This window comes from Neomonachus schauinslandi, chromosome 16, assembly GCF_002201575.2.
Source record: "Neomonachus schauinslandi chromosome 16, ASM220157v2, whole genome shotgun sequence".
Classification (NCBI taxonomy): Eukaryota; Metazoa; Chordata; class Mammalia; order Carnivora; family Phocidae; genus Neomonachus; species Neomonachus schauinslandi.
Genome location: NC_058418.1, coordinates 12,288,069 through 12,307,820, shown reverse-complemented (window position 1 = coordinate 12,307,820; position 19,752 = coordinate 12,288,069). Strand labels below are relative to the sequence as shown.

At 42.8% G+C, this 19,752-nt stretch overlaps 1 protein-coding gene across 1 annotated transcript; it reads right to left on the bottom strand.

Annotated features, from left to right (window-relative positions):
• Window positions 1-6,928: 6,928 nt before the first annotated feature.
• On the bottom strand, window positions 6,929-16,422 carry LOC110590091 (cytochrome P450 2G1). The gene is made up of 9 exons (XM_021700796.1): window positions 16,243-16,422; window positions 15,503-15,665; window positions 13,990-14,139; window positions 12,620-12,780; window positions 12,194-12,370; window positions 11,117-11,258; window positions 9,439-9,626; window positions 9,180-9,321; window positions 6,929-7,110 (listed from the first exon to the last, which is right to left on the bottom strand). The coding sequence occupies exons 1-9, from the start codon at window positions 16,420-16,422 to the stop codon at window positions 6,929-6,931; spliced, it is 1,485 nt and encodes a 494-aa protein (XP_021556471.1).
• Window positions 16,423-19,752: the final 3,330 nt, after the last annotated feature.

Sequence of the window (19,752 nt, the reverse complement as noted above, 5' to 3'; positions counted from 1 at the left end):
CCAAACAAGCTCCAGGCCCAGCAGGGCTCAATCCCACAATCCCGAGATCAAGACCTGAGCCAAAATCAAGAATTGGTTGTTCAACCAACTGAGCCACCCAGGCGTCCCTATTCTCTTTTGTTTTAAATTGAATGGCTTTATTACTTTTTTTCCCCTGATGTTAAAATGATACACTCTGGTTATTAAAATAGTTTAAATGATACAGAAAAGGATAAAGAAAAAAGTGAAACTCAGAGTAAATTATCCTTTAGAAACGGTTACTTCTTCTCCACATCCCCATGGATAGAGAGTGTATGTCTTCACAACTTGATCTTGGGCATGGCCCAGTGACTTGCTTTGCTTCATGGAAGTGGAGTGATCAAAGACACGAAGGGCACTTGTACAGTTGAATTTTCACTCCTGCACTTGTGCTATCACCATGAGAACAGGGTTGGGCTGGGCCACTGGACATGAGGAAGATGATGGCCATGTGGAGGGAAGCCACCTAGCCAAGCTGAGCCCAGACTGGCAATCCCCCAGCTAACCCTCAGAAACCTAAGTTCAGTAAATGCTTATTGTTGAATGAAATGTTATACTTTGTTACCTAGGAAAAGGTAAGCAGTGCAACCTTAAATTCCCTCTCATAGAAATAAGACTTTCTATTTAGGTAAACTCTCTTTCAGACCTTCCTGAATGCACATAAACATATGTTAGTACGCAATTACATTTACTGTTCCCTTTGCCTGAAACCTTGTTCCCCAGCATCTTGCGACAGGCTGCTTCATAATATTCAAGGCTCATCTGAAGTGGGTTTCTTTTCTTTTCCAGCTTCATTTATAATTGACATGTAGCACTGTGTAAGTGGAAAGTGTACAATGTGATGATTTGGTGCATATATATATTGCAAAATGATTACCAGGATAGGGCTAGTTAACACATTGCCTCATATAATCACTATTTTCTTTGGTGGTGAGAACATTCAAGATTTATTTTCTTATCAGTTTTCAAGTATGTAATATAATATACTGTTAAGTATAGTCACCATGCTATACATGATCTGCAGAACTTACTTGTCTTATAACGGGAAGTTTGTACCTTCTGACCAATATCTCCCCATTTCCCCCAGCCCCCAGCTTCTGGAATCACCAATCTAACCTGTGTTTGTTTGTTTGTTTGTTTTTTAAAGTTTTTTTAATTTATTTAATTGACACAGAGAGAGAGAGAGAGTGTGAGGGGGAACACAAGCAGGGGGAGTGGGAGAGGGAGAAGCAGGCTTCCGGCTGAGCAGGGAGCCCAATGCGGGGCTCGATCCCAGGACCCCGGGATCATGATCTGAGCCGAAGGGAGTCGCTTAACCAACTGAGCCACCCAGGCGCCCCTCTAACCTGTGTTTTTATAAGTTCGGCTTTTTTAGATTCTCCAGGTGAGTGAGATCATGCAGTATTTGTCTTTGTCAGCTAAGTGAACCCTAGTGAAACTATGGACTGGAGGCAATAACAGGGTAGCAACACTCCCTCATCAATTGCTATATTCCAAGTGCTCACTTGTCACGTATGGCTAGTGGCAATCTTGCTGGTTGGTACAGATCTAGAGGAAGAGGAAATACCCCCTCCACTTCTCCTCTCTTGGCCAAAATGGGAAAGGGAAGTTTGTAATTAGGTGTCATTAAAGTCATTTATTTCAGTGGTTAAAGAGAGTCTTGATAGCCTACCCCTTGGGAGCAGTGAGGTGGTCATCCTATCTCCTTCAAGGAGTCTGTTTTGCACACCCCTCTTGGGAGGGTTCGCCAGTGCTCAGATCCTTGAAGTGGAGAGAAGAAACCCCAACTGCTGAGAACCAAGAAAGTTGCTCAGGTAACATCTGCTTTTCACTTAATATTTTATCAAGTAGAAAATCAAAGAGACTTCGTTGAAACCTTTTTAGTAATGTTTTTTTCTAGTTCTGGATCTTTCTCTTATTGGAGGAAAAGCACCAATTAATTTACTTAGGGCTTGGTAAGAAAGATGGAGTCTTCTGTTTGTCCAAATATTTCCAGAAGATAGTTTCATAACACAAATATTTCACTACAAGTTATAATGTAATTTTATGTGTCTAAATTTCAATTATTACTTTTTATTGGTTGCTTAGTATCTTATTGTGTGAGATATATCAGCCCCCTATAAATTGATGTTGGAAGAGGCTGTCTCAAAGTGCACAGTCGTTTGACCTCCTGCTCAGCCACATACAAATGATTCTTGGGCCTGGAACACTTCTTACCAAGAGAGAAAGAACCTACACAGCCTGTGCTGGGCTTCACTTGGGCTAGGAATATCTATTCCTGTTTAAGTTCAATGAGTACTCCTTTGTTCTGCTTAAGCATACGGCACCCAGCCAACCCTACTGCTATATCTGTCCCCACAGGATGGGGACAGGGTCTTTCCATGTGGCACAAGAGAGGTGTGCCAGAGGTGAATTGTCCTGTGTCACCTGCTAGAAGAGACCTGCTAGCCATGAGGGATGAATGGGCACTATTAAAGCTGATGTTGCTGTCTCTCCTCTATGTCAATTCACCATTGTTCCATCCAGTACTTGACTGCATTGTATTTTCCTTAGCAACTCTGATACCAAGATGCAGTTGGCAGAAGCGTTTGGACTTCTGTTCTTGGTGGTTGTAATGGTGATGATTTTTCCCATCCTTCATGTAGTTGGAGTCCTCTCCTGGGATTGGTAACTAGTGCATAGTGTTCTGCTCCCTTGGTATTGATAACCAATGCATGCTACTCTGCTAGAAAATGCACATGTGGATTATTAATCTTATTTTTGGCTTTATAAACACAGTTGAAATGAACATCCTTGTGTTTCCATCTTTGCACCCTTTTCTAAAGTGTAACTGTTGGGTCAAAAAGTATGTACAGAGAAGAAATTTTTAAAACTAGAGATAATTAGACAAATCACAAAAAATTAGAATTTGACTTCAAAAGTAATAATTTCATTGTTTAAAAAAAAAAACAACAACCATGAATTCAAGGGCAAATGCATCATGAAATCTCTTTATCCAAAACCAAGAATAAAGGTCAGCATCTTCATTACATGACAAGTTTATAGAATCAATGAGAAAAATTCTGAATATAGAGTAGGTACATGGGTGAGGGATATAAACTGACAACTCTTTAAAGTAGAAATGTTAGGATAAACACACAGAAGTCCTGTCTCATTACTAATCAAAGAAATAAAAACCTAAACCATAGTGTGTCACCTTTTCTTGATCATTAAATTGACAAATTTTGAGAAGAAAGACAATACATATGCTAAGTGAAATAAGTCAAGCAGAGAACGTCAATTATCATATGGTGTCAGTCATATGTGGAACATAAGGAATAGCATGGAGGACATTAGGAGGAGGAAGGGAAAACTGAAGGGGGGGAAAATCAGAGGGGGTGACGAACCATGAGAGATCATGGACTCTGGAAAACAAACTGAGGGCTTCAGAGGGGTGGGTGGTGAGGGAATGGGTTAGCCTGGTGATGGGTATTAAGGAGGGCACATATTGCAATGAGCACTGGGTGTTATTTGCAAATAATGAATCATGGAACACTACATCAAAAACTAATGAAACACTGTATGGTGACTGACATAATAATAATAATAATAAAAAGAATGGCAATACATGTGTCTCATGAGGGAGCAGTGTGGGAAATTTTGATAAGTAAATGATAAAAACCAAACATGAAGGTGCTAAGGACATGACAGATATGGATAGAGAGAGCCTTTCACACACTACAGATTTAAAGTCCCGAGATCTCCTGGACAATCCAATAAAGAATTTGTTTTGTTTTTATTGATGATCCATCTAACTGCCCAAGGGCAGAACCAGCCTTGCTGCCAGTTTGTCAGCAGCCTACTCAAGAAAAGAAAAATGAAGTTCATAGTCTCCACATTGCCTAGTTTTTCCTTCTGCCTCTATCATCTTTCTGTTCTATAACTCTGATTTTTGTTTTTGTTAGATGAAACCCATCTAATTACTGGTTTTCCTTGATACCAGTAATTTACGTGCTGGACTGTGAGCCATGTGGTCAGCGACTGATTCTCTCCTGGTCACCTTAATGTCAGCAGATCCCAACAGGGTGCAGGACTGAGGGCAGGAATGTGTCTGGAATGTCTGGGTGCCTTGTGGCCCTGGGGATGTCTCCTCATGAGAGAAAGTGAAGGGCCTTTGAGGGTCTAGAGCTCTTCTGTGCTTCACTCAGAGGGAGATGAGCAATCCTTTCCCCTATTTCATGTATTGGACTTGCACACAGGAAAATCCGGCATAAAATTTTCACAGCTAAGAATGTGTTATGACCATTGGTCTATATACTTGCTAAATGTATTGGTAGCTCTAAAGACTACTCATGGAAAGAGTGGTAGGGCTATAATGATGTGTGTTTGGTACGTCTGTGTCTGTGGTGGGCATGGAGACGTGCCTCCAGATCCCCCTTTAAGAACTTGATGTTCAGCTGCTAAGAGAGCAGTGAGCTGACAGCCTCCAGCTGCAGCACCGTCAGGATCCACCTCAGCTTGGAGCTGAGTCCACACTCTTCCAAGAAAGCCTCAGAGACTGAGGACAGTTGGGACATAGGGCATGACAATTTGTCCCCAACATGAGACACCCCTAAAAGACAATCTTCAATCTCGATGTACTTTTTGATGGAATGAGACTCTGTCAGCTCTGCATGGAGATCTGGGTCTCTTCTTACCCAATTTTCCTTCTTTTTTCATTCCACAAGTGTGTCACGTCTACACCTGGGTTTGAAGACCCTTCTGACCCATTCTGTTTCTTCCCTCTCTTATCATTCACAAGCATTACCCCTCCATGAAATGCTTGCCCTCCTAACTTCAACTTAGCCTCTGAGTCCCAGAAGACCCAATGGACATATTTTGTAAGGAATGACATTTGTTGTTTCTTGCCCACTCCATCTCAAAATCCCTTCCAATTTTGGGAGAATCTCCTAATGTGAGATTCTTGGTCAGGGGCAAGGCTTTGCACCACAGCAGCTAGAGGGACCGTTTATTCTTCCTCACCAAACCCTGAGCCCTAAGGCTTTAACATGCGATTGACTGGATAGTTCTGCCTGGAACTTTGAATCATGAGGCAGTAACACAAAATCACAAATACAATGAGGAAGTTGTCCACAGTGGCGGCAATGGGTCAAGAGTCCCACAGCCATGGTTCAGTGTCCAGGGTTGCAGAGGTCACTGGGGGGACAGTGGCGGCAGCAGCCCCTGGCTGTTAACTCTTTTTTTCCCTACTCATATTCTGAGCCCCAGTCTCCAGAATTCACAAAATAATATGAACTTATTGATAAACTCACAGCAGCCAGCAGCCTTATATACTTAAGTATCCACAGTCTGTTTATGTTCCCTAAAATTACAAAGCCAACTCTTATGGGGGCTCATGTACCTGGAACATATGAGGTTAAGAGAGAGATTCCAAAGGCTGAGGTCTCATCCCTGACCCTCTTTTTCCCCCACCCCACATCCATTTCATCAGCAAACCCTGCCAGCTCCATCTTCACAGCAGATTCCAAACCCACTCACTTCTCCTTGCCTGTACAGCAGGTATCTCTGCTTCCCCACCCTCAGTCTATTCTTCATGCAGCAGTCAGAGTTTGCTTTTAAAATATGTCAGTCAATGTATGTCATCCTGTGCTCACCAGGAACCGCCATCTCATTCAGACTAAAAGCCCAGGTCCTTACTGAGGTCCACGAGCCTCCACACAATCTGGCCCTTTAATGCCCTGCCTTCTTCCCATTTCCTCTACCCTTCCTCCTCCACCCCAGCCACAGTCTCCTTGTGGGTTCTAGAACACACACGCACAGCCTCCTGCTTTACAACTCTGCCATTTTTTATCTCCCTGCCAGAAACACTCCCTTCCCAGATACCTGCATAGCTTGTTCCTCCAACACCTTGTGAGATCTACCCTGTCCCGATCATAATCCCAATCCTGGAATCTCTGCTGTTCTAACATACTATATCATTTACTTATTTATTATGTTTATTCTTCATTGTCTACCTCTCCCACTAGAAGGAAACTCCGCCAGGGCAGAGTTTTGATCTGCTTTGTTCACTGATGGATCCCAAGTACTTGAAGAGGGTACTGGTACATGTTGGGTATTCAGTAAACATTGGTTGAATGAAATGAAGTATGAAGGAAAGCTTTCATCCACTGAGCAAGTTGATGGAGTTTGGAAATAGAATAATAGAAGTTGAGGTGGCTGAACTATTCTTCAAAATGGAATGGGGAGAATTTGGAACTGGGAGTTGTGAAAGAAGTGCCCTCTAGATCAATCAGGAAGGCAGGTTTAGAGGGAGAGATGATTGATGGGGGTTGGAGGAAGGAGCCAGCAAGATGGTTGAGAATGGAGGTGGACCATCAAGTGGAAAATCTCTGGTGGTGGATTGCTAGGAAGGATAAATAGTAACAAGGATGTCTAAAAGGTCATTTTAAGTAGTTTTCTATGACGTACAGTGATGGTGCACGCAACACATAAGAAGCATGCTACACGCAACAGCCTTGATACCCTGGCGTCTTTTATTTTGTGTGGAAGATGATAATCAGGGAGAAGAATGGCGAACTACACTTGGGTCACTATCACATAAAGACATAGAATCTACAACAAGAATTTGGTGGAGACGAGAATCACCCGTAGAGGGGAACATGAGAACACAAATCCTCCAGATTGTTGCTGAAATCTTGGACAGCGCATTGCTTTTCCATTGAATGCAGCCGATACACATCTCTGTATTTGCAGGTAACCTCCCTGACCTGCAGTCCCATGACAGTAGGAATAGTGCCTTCTCTTAGAGCTGTTGTGAGAATTTAAGCTGTTGTGAGCTCCTCTCCAACTTAGAGGAGATGAGGTGGTGTACCTGTATCCGTGAACAGAACTCTGTTCTCCAACGGTTCCTTCAGCGCCCAGTAGGGGGCGCTCAGCGGGCCTTGAGGCAGAGCTCGTAGGTTGGAGGGATGTTGCCAAAGCCTGAGACCCTGGGTGTGATATCGATGTCAGCGGGCGGCACCAGCGGGTGTAGAGAGAAGTTCTGAAGGATGGATGTGAAGTAAAGAAAGAGTTCCATGCGGGCCATGGCCTCGCCCAGGCAGATGCGCTTTCCTGTGGGCACAGGGGAGGGTGGGAGGGCTGCTCATATCTGTACTGGGATCATGAGGGCGTGGGGTGCGTTCTGGCCCCATCGCCCCTCAGTGCCCCCCTCAGCATCCCTGGGGTCATGATAAAACCTGCTTTGTAGGGGTTACTATAAAGACTCAGTGGGCTTTGCTAGGATCTGCCACTTATAGGGTCTCAACACATGGCCCCTATTTCTCTGATGGCTTGATTCCATCAGCTCCCAAGATGGAATGGTTCTAAAAAATCCTCGAATTTGAAGTTTCTGTTCATTTAAATTTCTCAAAGGTTTATCAAATGCCTGCTAGGTGCCAGATGTTGGTGAGGGGGAAAAAAATAGAAAAGAAAGCTCACCCTTAAATAATGTTTACTATTTGTTGGTCACCCTTCCAGTGGTTTGGAGAGATGGATCTCCATTTTACAGGCAGAGAACGGAAGTAACTCACCTATGACTCCACCTTTTGTAAGTGGTGGGGTGGGGCCCTGTTTCCTAACCACTGCACTGATTCAGTGTGGCTTATACTTAAAATACTATTCTAAGGTATTATGTCATGGGTCGCAAGCTACTGTTCATTAGGCAAATCCACCTGCTGCCTATTTTTGTACTGCCTGCAAACTGTTAAAAAAGAAAACCAGAGGGGCGCCTGGGTGGCTCAGTCGTTAAGCGTCTGCCTTCGGCTCAGGTCATGATCCCAGGGTCCTGGGATCGAGCCCTGCATCAGGCTCCCTGCTCAGCGGGAAGCCTGCTTCTCCCTCTCCCACTCCTCCGCTTGTGTTCCCTCTCTCACTATCTCTCTCTGTCAAATAAATAAAATCTTTAAAAAAAAAAAGAAAAGAAAACCAGAGGCCCCAAATGGAGTAATTTATGTTAGGCCCAGTCATCAAACCAAGCTCAATATCTAACCTCCCGCAGAAATGTAGTCTTAACCAGTTAGTTGGGAATTTTTTGATCAGCACCAATGAGGTGATCTGTCACATGGGCCCTCTCCACCCCCTAAAGGAAGATGAGGTAATCCACCTAATAAGAACTTGCCATTTGCAATGACATGGATGGAGCTAGATGGCATCATGCAAAGCAAAATAAGTCAATGAGAGAAAGACAAATATCATATGTTTTCATTCATATGTGGAATTTAAGAAACAAAACAGAGGATCATAGGGGAAGGGAGGAAAAAATAAAACGAGACGAAATCAGAGAGGGAAACAAACCTTAAGAGACTCTTAACTCTCGATTAAAGGCATTAAGGAGGGCATGTGATGTAATTAGCCCTGGGCGTTATATGCAACTGATGAATCACTGAACTTTACCTCTGAAATTAACAATATACTATATGTTAATTAATTAAATTTAAGTTTAAAAAACCCTGCCCTTCCCCTAGGGGAAGGTGACCTTGCCTATAACAATCCTTTTTTTTCTTCTGCTAATAACTTCTTGCCCACTCTCCGCCCTATACAGACCTTCTATTTCTGCAACTCCTGAGGCTCCCCTCTACTTACAGATGGAATGCTGCTTGATTCATGGATCATTTAATAAAGCCGATTATATATTCAAATTTACTCAACTGAAGATTTGTTCTTTAACAAAACTAAGGATGCTTTTCACATCTTCAAATAGGTGAAAACGATCAAAAGCAAAATAATATTTTGTGACCTGTGAATTCGATGAAATCAAAATTTCTATGTCCATAAATAAAGGTTTTTGGCATCACAGACATTCTCATGCATTTTCATACTGTCCATGGTCACTTCTGCGGCATAAGGGGGCAGCTGAATAGTTCAGACTGCATAGTTCAGACTGAGACACTATGGCTGATGAAAACTAAAATATTTTCTATTCTGTCCTTAACAGAAAAAGTTTGCTGATACCTGTTTAGTGCTATACCATTTCTAATTATCAGAGTCAATGGTTCTAATAGCCCATGATTCTGGGATTCTGGGAAATAGCATTCAACTTCCCATTCAGACCTGAATGTCAAATACAGACCAGTGATTGGGGGGGTCACATCTAGCATGTTCCTGGGGTGGGAGTGGGGAGGACTCAGACCGTAGAAACCTACCAGAGGAAAAAGGTACAAAGGCTTCATTCTTCTTGAAGTGGCCCTGCTCATCCAAGAAGTGTTGGGGATAGAAGGCATCTGGGTAGCGGAAGTATTTGGGGTCTTTGAGGACAGAGCCAAGCAGGGGGAACACATCAGTGCCCTGGAGTGAAAATGGGGACAGTTAGGAGAAATCTGTGTTGGAGGGTGGGGTCAAGGAACCAGGAGGAGAGAGGAGTGAGGTGGAGGGAGAAGTGATAACAATGAGACCCAGCTCTACCTTGGGCAGAAGGTAGCCTCGGAAATGAGTGTCCCGGATGACATTATGGGGGACACCCATGGGTACAATATCTGTCAGTCTCTGTATCTCATGGATCACAGCATCTGTGTAGGGCATCTTGACTCTGTCGTCCACACTCGGGATCCGGTGTGGTCCAATCACCTGGTCAATCTCTTCATGGATCTTGGCTAGAAGGGGCCAGAAAACAGCCAACAAGGACACAGGAGGTGTTCCTGGAGGCCAAGGCTCAGCTATGGGTTTGTACCGTTAGTACCTGTGGATCCTGAGGGAGCACACTATATGTATTTGCATTGCCTCTTTATTCTTAACACCTGACACATTGGTGGGGTGCTCCCATCAGACCATGGGGAGACACGCAGCTTGGAGCCTTAAGTGCCCTCTGGGATGTTTGGTCTTTATCTTGAAAGCACTAACGAGCAGGGCAGTGTCCTGGTTCCAGACGGGCTGTGATACACAGATTTTTGACAGGATGGGAGAAAGGTACAATACATAACCAGGACAGGATTGAAGCAAGTGATAGCAATTATGTAACAGAAATTAAAAACACTATTGGTGCAGTTACCCCTCCCTGCACTTCCTGCATGAGTGACTCTGAGGCAAATAACTTTACCTTCTGAGCCTCTGTTTCTTCATCTTCCAAATGGATGTGATGGTCCAACAAGCTCATAGAGTTGTAAAATTTACATAAAATCCAGCGTGCAAGTAACTACAACAGTGCCTAGGCACATAGCAGGTGTCCATTAAATATCTGATTATTTAGATATTTCGTTATTATTATTATTTGGTAAAACACAACTTAGACAATGGAGGAGGGGCTAGAAAAGTCTGAGTGGAAATAAGTTAGTTTCTCCCATTGTCTATACAGGGAAAAATTTGTTGGCTTGTTTTGAACTGCATTAGAAGGGAGAGATGCCAAAATTGGGGGTTTTCCGGAAGGAATGAGTTCCTCATCACTAGAGTTACCCAACCAGACCAGATTGCAATTTATTGGAGATGGATTCTACTGGATTCTGGCACTATAGTTGGTTAAATAATGTCCATCAAAGATACTACCTCCTAATCCCTGGAACCTGTGCATGCTACCATAGAGGACAAAAGGGGTTTTGAAGACATCATCAAGTTAAGGCTCTTGAGATGGGGAGATTATCCTGGATTATCCAGGTTGGCCTAAATATAATCACAAGTGTCTGTATAAGTGGGAAGCAGAAGGGTCAGAGTCAGAGGAGATGTGACAACTGAGGCAGAGAGATTTGAAGATGCTACGCTGCTGGCTTTGAAGATGGAGCAAGGGTCATGAGCCCAGGAATGCAAAAAATACAGCTCTTGAAGCTGAAAAGGCAAGGGAACTGATTCTACCTTGGTTCCACCCAGTGAAATCCTGTGTGGACTTCTGAAATCCAGAACTGTAGGATAATAGATTTATGCTAATTTAAGCTATTAAATTTGTGGTAATTTTACAGCAGCCTAGGAAACTAACACAAGCACCAAATAGAAGATTAATTAAATGGACTTCTAAGTCAGAGATTATGAGATTCTGTAGATTGAGATTCCAAAGTGTGAAGAGTATAAGGCCATGGGGTTCTACGGTTTCAAGATTATGTCTTCTTCTCCGTTGGGAATGGGAGTCACCTGGTAAGCAGCTCAGGTGGACACTCACCTTCCACCTCAGGATACTTCATCATTAGCAGCAATCCATAACGTAGTGTAGAGCTCACAGTCTCTGTGCCAGCAAAGAATAGGTTGAGTGTGGTCAAGACCAAATTCTTGAGATTGAATTCTGTGTGGGGATTATTTGTATCCTGAAAACGAGAGGGATAGGACACAGAATCACCTTCTTCTGTCTTTACCTTCTTATTGTCACCCTTTGTGAAAACACAATAGATGGTTAAACCAAGTGACTATCTGGGAGAGGAAACAGCCAGAACAAAGGTCCTGGGGCAGAAATGTGCCCGGTGTGTAGAGGAACAGCAAGGAGGAGGCCAGTGTGATTGGAGTGGACAGTGGGGAGACTGGGAAGAGAAAAAAGTAGAGATTTGAAAGTTCTAGGACATTAAGCTATGCAATTATAAAATTCCAAGTGCTGAGGTTTGTATAACAAAAAAAATCATAAATTTCTAAAATTCTAAGACTCTATGATATAGAAGTATTAAGCTTCTAAATTTCTACATCTTTAAGACTTTTAAGTTTAAAGCTTAAACTCTTAAGCTTCTCAAATTCTTAGTCTAAGCTTCTCAAATTCTAAGACTGTAAAGACTCATTCTGGTTTTCTGTATTTGTAAGTCTCTGGCAGTTATAATCACAAATGATTTAAAAGGTATAAGTTTTAAGTATCCTTGCTCCTAAAATTTCTAGATTCAAAGTTTATTTTAAAAGTGTAAGAGTGGGTGCCTGGGTGGCTCAGTTGTAAAGCGTCTGCCTTCGGCTTTGGTCGTGATCTCAGGGTCCTGGGATCGAGCCCCACATCGGGCTCCCTGCTCAGTGGGAAGCCTGCTTGTCCCTCTCCCATGCCCCCTGCTTGTGTTCCCTCTCTCGCTGTGTCTCTCTGTCAAATAAATAAATAAAATCTTAAAAAAAAAAAGCGGCCTTTACAGTTTCTATATCTCATCTATAAATAAAAGTCAACCATGTGAAACAGTGCTTGCTCTTTTGTCTCCAACATGTTTGCAGGTTAAAGTTGCAGGTGCTAGGGAATAGGATGATGAGAGAGAAGGATTGGGGAAAGGGGAAGAGGTACCTGGTACATCTTGATGAGGAAGCAGTCAATGAAGTCCCGAGGGTTTTGTGGGTCAAGAGATGCTTCATTGATCTTCACCCTAGAGGCAATGAAGTTCTTGAGTTCTTCTACCAAGTAGTAGATGCAATTGTGTCTTCCTGGCAAATATTGCATGATCCCAGAGTACATGTCATATAGCTGTGGGGAATAGACAAAGGGGGTTTGTCAGCAATGGGCACCTGGGGCAAACATAGGCTGAGTCTGGAGTCAGCTAGCTGGGCTCAACATCCAGCACTGGGTCTGAGGATTGGGTGAGTCCATTTGTTTCTTGGAGACTCCAGGTGTATTGTTACTTGACTCCCAGGGTTGTGGGGAGGATTAAGTGAGGTATAGGCAGGTACTTAGTTAACTGAGGTTGGGGGTGGGCAGGGAAGTGTTGGTGGGCACCTGTGCCCAAGGTGTGCTCATCTCAATGAAACTCTCATTGATCATCTGCAGCAGCTTCAGGAACTGCTTGTCCTCATAATCAAAGCGGCTTCCAAAGACGACAGAACTGATGACGTTGGAGACAGTGCGGCTCAGGAAGAAGGTGGGTTCGATGGGAGAACCTGGATGGTGGAAATTGTCTAGGTTGGAGACAATGATTAGGAGCACAGGATGGGGAATCATTCAGTCATGGATACGAGTCCTGACACCACTGCTTAATAGCAAGTGTTAGTTACTTCATTTTTGTGTTTTGAGTCTAGATTTTCCAGTATGTAAATTGGTTTAGTAACCACTAAACCTGAGGCTTCAATATAATTATCCATGTGAAATGCTTAGCACAGTCCTTGCCATGTAGTAAGCACTCAAGAAATGCTGGTGGAGTTTAATCATTACTTTTTGGTATTAGTATTTAACTGTGTTTGTGCTGTAGAGTCACAGATTTGGGAAAGAAGTCATGGTATGGGACACATTAAAAAAAAAAAAGGATGACTGGATTCCGTATATCTCTATCAGTGATTCTATTTGAGCTATTAAGAAAATTCTACCCTTGGCCTCAGCTGCACCATCTAAAACAAGGATGCTGGATCTGGAGACAATGCTCATATTCACAAATACACAATTTTGCAAATAATTTCTGGGGTACATAGATATTCAAAGCCTTTATGTAGACTGTTTAGTTAGCATCCATGAAGCCTAGAAGAAAAACTCTGATTTAGAGAAATTTATCTCTCTGTCTATATCTTATCTATTCCTCTTTGTATTTCTTAGCTGCTGTCTTTTTTCCTCTAAATCCCATTGGTTCCAGACCTTATTTGGAGGCAGGGATTGGATTCCTTAAAAAATATAATCAAATGGGCATAGAGTTTCAGATCTGCAAGATTACAAAGTTCTAAAGATCTGTTTCACAACAATGCAAATATACTGAAAAAGACTCTTAAGAATTGTTAGGATGGTAAAATTTTATGTTGTATGATTTTTATGACAATTGCATGTATGTATTATATGTATACATAAATATGCAATTAAATTTGATCCTGTCACCAGAAAAAAGCACTAATTTACATATTGCAAAAGTCTGCACATGATTTCAGGGGCTCACAAAATCCCTGAGATCCACTGATTAAAGCTTCTGAACAAGTGGTCTCTAAGGGGCTTGCATGTTAACTTTTAACCAGGAACCAGGCTAGAAATCTCAGTAAACCCTTAGTCTTTTTCATCCTCTCCCACTCTAGAGCTTTCTCTCACCAAGGCCCATCTTCTCATGACTGAGCTCTCTATAACCATTCAGTTACCTTTTAGCCCTGCCCCGTGTGCCCCCCCCCACCCCATACCCTTGGTTTTCCGTAATTCCTCTAGTAAGAAGCCAGCCTCCTCCTGGATCCGCTCTTCAATGCTCCGCTTTCCCATTCCGAAGTCCCGAAGAATGGTCAGGGAGAAGCGTCGGAGGATCCTCCATCGTTCTCCATTAGCCAGAGCTACACCTGCCAGAATCTCTGTGTCAGCCTCCTGCCTCCCCTCCCCTTCCTGTGTCCAACTCTGTGCTACACAAGGATGGGGACAAATTATGAAAACTCTACACTCTGGTCTCAGGGAAGCCCCTCCCAACCTCCCAGGCTTGATGGAGAGACTATGGTTCCCTCTCTACAGGACCCTCAAAAACAGTCTAGGATTGAGATGAAGGGAAAGGAAATCAAGCTAGGAATGATTCAGGGAGATCAAGGAGAGTTTCTTACAGGATAAAGACCTAGAACTGGATAAATAGGAAGGTTGGATGCGTAGGAAGGTGGAGGGAGGTGGATGCATAGGAAAGTGGAGGGAGGTGTAGGTAGAATGCCATTTACAGTACCTTGGAAAGAAGAACTACTTTTATCTTCTATACACCACTTGGATTCTCTAGATATATGCATACATGTACATAGAAGCTCACGCCTGTACATCACTATACCTACCTTGTAGTAAGAAACATTTAGAAATTACCAGATGTGCATGGATTGATAATTAATGTTTGGAAATTTAATGAAATTATTTCAGTGGATTAATGAATGGAAGGAAGAGTTTTTTGACTGGAATAACTGATAGATGGATGGACAAAAGACTCAATGGATGAGTAAAGGGTTAATGAATAGATAGTTTGAGATGAATGGATAAATGGTTGGAAAGATTTATGGATGGGAAGATTAATTGATGGGTGAATAATAGAAGGGTTAACAAATGGATGGATGGAATGATGGATAGATGGGTAAATGGAGAGTTAATTCATAGATGTACAGATAAATTAGATAGAAAGATATTTGTATAGAAAGGCTAATTAATAAATGGATGTTTTTCGTGGATGTATGGATCAATAGAAAAGTGGATAAATGGAATGGAATAGACAGGGATAGATAGATGGATGGAAGTATGGAAAGAATAGCATGAGGCTTCTTGGAACTGAAGGGTGTGAGCAGTTAAAGATGGATGTATAAGACACACTAGAAAGATATCTACCTAAATGGAGGTGGCAGAGACCTATGGGTTGGGTGTGTATGTATGTATAGAAAGATAAGAAGTAAGGTTGGCTGAAAGGGCTTCAGTGGGTACACAGTGCCACTAATCCATTAAAAACAGAAGTAATGCAGCAGATACTCAAGAGTCAGATGGTTTGGGTTCAAAACAAAATGGTTCCACTTACTGTGTGATATTACCCAAACTTTCTCAACCTCAGCTTCCTCATTTGCAAAATTAGTAGGACATTAATAGTTCTCTCAACGGCGTCAATGCAATGATTCATACAGAGTACTTATCAAAGAACCTGGGACATAGGAAGTATATTATAATCATTTTGTTGTTGTTGTTGTTACTTACCATGACCTTGGAAGTTTCGCTCTATTGAAGCCAGTTTTCCGCGGCCACTGAACTCATCTGCTCGGTCTACCAGGGCCTCCTTCACTGCCTCATGTCCACATAAAACAACTACTGGCCGGGGGCCCATGTACACAGTGAAGACTGGGCCATACTTCTCCTTGAGCTGGGAGTAAAGGAAGACATAAGAGGAGGGAGCTGATTGGAGCACCAAGTATAAATTGAGGACTTTAGGGTGGGAATTTCAAGAGGGTACAAATGTAGGAATAACAGATAAAGGTGAGTCTTGGTCTTGGAAGGACTATTGAGAAAAAGGCACAAATGCCTTGGCTCCTGTGATCCTGGGCAAGACCCCCCAAAGTCTCCAAAAGCCTTAGTTTCCTCATCTGTAAAATGGTGGACCTCAATGAGTTGGACTCCAAGATCTATGCTTCTCTTTCTGCAATGCTCAATTTCTAGAACCCTAAGATTTCATGATACTGAGTGTCAAAGTTCTAAGTCCATGAGTTCTTGTGTTTAAGTGTGTAAGGTACTGCGACTCCAAAGTCTGAGATTGTGAGAGTCTTAATTTCCAGTGTGCCAGGAGTCTGTGTTTCCAAGTGTTTAAGATTCTGGAATTTCAGTATTCATAGGCTTTATGAAGTCTGTGTTTCCAAGAGTCTGTGTTTTAGATGTTACAAGGTTATACATATGTCTACAGAATTAGTTGCTTCCAGCTCTGTGAGAGGAGTCGTCAGACTTACCTTCATGAAAGACTGAAAAGTGGCATAGGTACGGACTTGCAACACGTTCCCCAGGAAGGGTATTGGTGTGGGCCCAGGGGGCAGCTTCCCCCCCTTGTTGTTCCGTTTCCAGGCAATGAGGATGAGTAGACAAGACAAGGAGAGTGCCAGAAAGATGGTGAAGGCCCCTCCTAGCTCCATGGTGTCAGGTTGGAGGGTTGTGTCCAGGGAACCAGATCCTGCTTAAATATGTTCTGAGAAATCAGCTGTGCAGAAATCTGAACACCCTGAGATTCAAGTTTTCCGGGTATGGATGCCATTAGAGAGGACATTGCTTTATCTGGGGGGTTGGTTATATAACTTGTAATCTCCCACCTGAATAAAGATGGATTGAATTCACCCAGGGAAATCCACTGGGGCCATCCCTCTTTCTTCATATTTCTAGTCTCTCAGCTCAACCCCTAGTTCAACATGTCTTGGTAGAATGTGGGAGGCAGTCTAGCTGTAGCTAGACTATTGTATTCAAGAATCAGACAATCTGGGTTCAAATTTCAACTCCACCTCTTCTTCATTGGTGAGTCACCTAACCCTCTTGGCCTCAGTTTCTGGAATCTGTCAAAAATAGGGTAACCATACTGTTTTAGAAAGTCTTGGTAGAGAACAAATATGACTCCTTTCTCTTTGCCAGACCCCAATTAATCATTTTTTTTAAACACAGTAAGATGAAGATTTAGAATAGCAAAAGAAATAACTCAGTTGTAAGGGTTTTATTTTTTTTTTTTTAAGATTTTACTTATTTATTTTTAGAGAGAGAGAGACAGAGTGCAAGCAGGGGGAGTTGCAGAAGGGATGGGAGAAGGCAGGGAAAGAATCTCAAGCAGATTCCACGCTGAGTGCAGAGTCCAATGTCTGGCTTGATCTCACCACCCTGAGATCATGACCCCAGCCTAAACCAAGAGTTGTATGCTCAATTGACTGAGCCACTCAGGGGGCCAGAAAGGGTTTTATTCAATAAGTTCTCTTGTTTCTATTCAAGGTGATATTAAATAGTAATAATCAAAGATTACTTGTGTTGGTTTATCAGGACTTTGCTGGTGTGTGTGTGTACATTGATTTTCAAAGTCTAAGATATAGAGACCATCTCTGAGCCCCAGTCTCCAGAGAGGAAGACCATCTCTAGAATCATGGCATACTGATTGCTATCTGTAATAATCTAAAATAGTTTTTCAACTCCTTTTGTACCAAATATTTGTAAATCTTTACTGTCCTGAAGCAAAATTCCAGGGCATTATATCCTGACTATACATGTTATTAAACAAAATCAAATGTCCTTCTCATGTGTCCAGATTCTCAGACTTGGGAAATAAATCCCTTAGGAAAGCTGCTGGTTTTGGAGTAAGGCATGGATGGCTGAGTTAAGGCATCTTGTATCCAAAAGAAGTGGTGGGGATTCTGGGAAAACTGAGCGACTCGCACAGCACCACCTTCTAGGTCTTCGAGGCTGCTAGGATGTCTTTTTTGGGAGTAAGAAAAGACATAGCTCTAGGCTGCCTTCTAGGACCCTTCCAGCTCTGGCTTCTCCCTTCCATTCTGAACTCCCCCACAACACACACACACACTTACATCCATTCAGGACTAGTCCCTTAATTGTCTGTGATGGTGGGGTTGAGTCTGGTCCTCCCATTCAGACAGGAAAGGAGAGGTGTCCTTAGAACAGTCCCTCTTGCCATCCCACTCTAGGCAAGAAGCCAAGAGTGGAGGCACTTGAACTCAAGAGTGCAAGCAAGTTAATGAGGAAAAATAACTGCAGAGAAACACAGGGAGAGGTGGATTGTGTCAGGTGTTGTATGAGACCAAGAGATAGAGACCAAGACTAGAGAGAAACAAAGAGAAAAGAAGGGTGCAGGAGTACCTGGGTGGCTCAGTTGGTTAAGCATCTGACTCTTGATTTTGGTTCAGGTCATGATCTCAGGGTCCTGGGATCCAGCCCCAGGTCAGGCTCCGTGCTCAGTGTGGAGTTGGCTTGTCCTTCTCCCTCTGCTCCCTGCCCCCTCCCCGCCATGCATGCTTTCTCTCAAATAAATAAATAAAATCTTAAAAAAAAAAAAAGAAAAGAAAAAAGGGTGCAGAGAAATAGAACCAGAGTGAGAGTAAAATAGAGTAGAGAGAGAGAGAGAGAGAATGAGTCAAAGATAGGTATCAAGGAAGACACAAGAGACTAAAGGAAATTCAAAGAAACAGAGAGAGGGAGAGACAATCAGAAAAGAAAAAAAAATACAGGAAAAAAAAAAAGCTTCATTGAGACAGAGCTAGAGACTGAGAAAGAGACATATGGCCAAGGAAGAAGAGACAAGAGGAACCCAGAGAGCTAGCACTCGCTCTCCCTCTCCTCTCCTCCCTCTCTCATCGCTGAAAAACCATTGACTCAGAGGTGGAGATGAAGAGCGAGACAGAGGCAAAGAAATACAAAGAGATATAGAGAAAGAAACCCAGAGCAAAGTGAAATGGAGAGAGAATGATTTGGGCTTCACAGGGTGCGGGCATGAAATGGAGCCTGGATCATTTTATGCCTAGTCACACACCTCACCTCTGGGACCAAGAAATGCTCTGATGCTACCAGGGATGTTATTATTTATTTATTGTCATCTCTGTGCCAGGCACTGAGCTGTGTGCTTGACAAGCAGGGTACCTTCTAACCCAAATGTCCAGCTTACAGGATAAGGCGTATGGACAATGCTATACAGGGGGCAGCACTCTAACATGTCTGGAAACTGACAGACATGAAGCCCCTAAGAAAATGAGCCTCCCTCTTGGAGACTTCCTCCTCTGCATTTCAGAGATGACAATAGTACCTCCCTCATAGGGTTTTTGAGGTTTGACACAGGATAAAGAGCTCAACCAATGTGAGGTTTTTAGCACCATCAGATGGTTGTTGTCCTAAGATTCCCTGAATACGCCTTGGACAGTATCTGTGCCTCAGTTTTCCCATTTGGAAAATGGGGCAAATGATTGTATTGATCTTTTGGGGTTTGGGGGATTATTCAGTGAGTTACAGCATACAACAAGCACTTAATAAATATCAGTTGAAATGAAAATTAGAGTGCCACTGGGCACAGAGCCAGGACCTGGAAAAGCTGAGTGGTGAAAGGACATGGAAACCTGGAGAAGTCTACTGGTTTCTCTTTTGGCTGTAGTAGAGCTGAGAATACCTAGAATTGAATATTTTTTTCTAAGAAGGCAAGATAAGGATCTAGAGATCTTTATGCATTGTCTAAGAAGACCCATTATGGGAATTGTTTTATGGGATCATTCCAAGACTGAGCTAAACAGCCTCTCCAAGCTGGCATTTTTCTAAGATTCTGTGGTTCTCAGAATCTGTTGTTCTAATGTTTGAGGATTCCAGAATTCTATGATTTTCAGCTTTCAGGGATCTACAGGTTCTTCTAGTTGGGAGTGGGGGTGAGCTTTAGAAGAGGGAAGAGCTGTGGGGAGAGGGGCAGGATGACCTCTCACCTTCTTCTGGATGTTTTC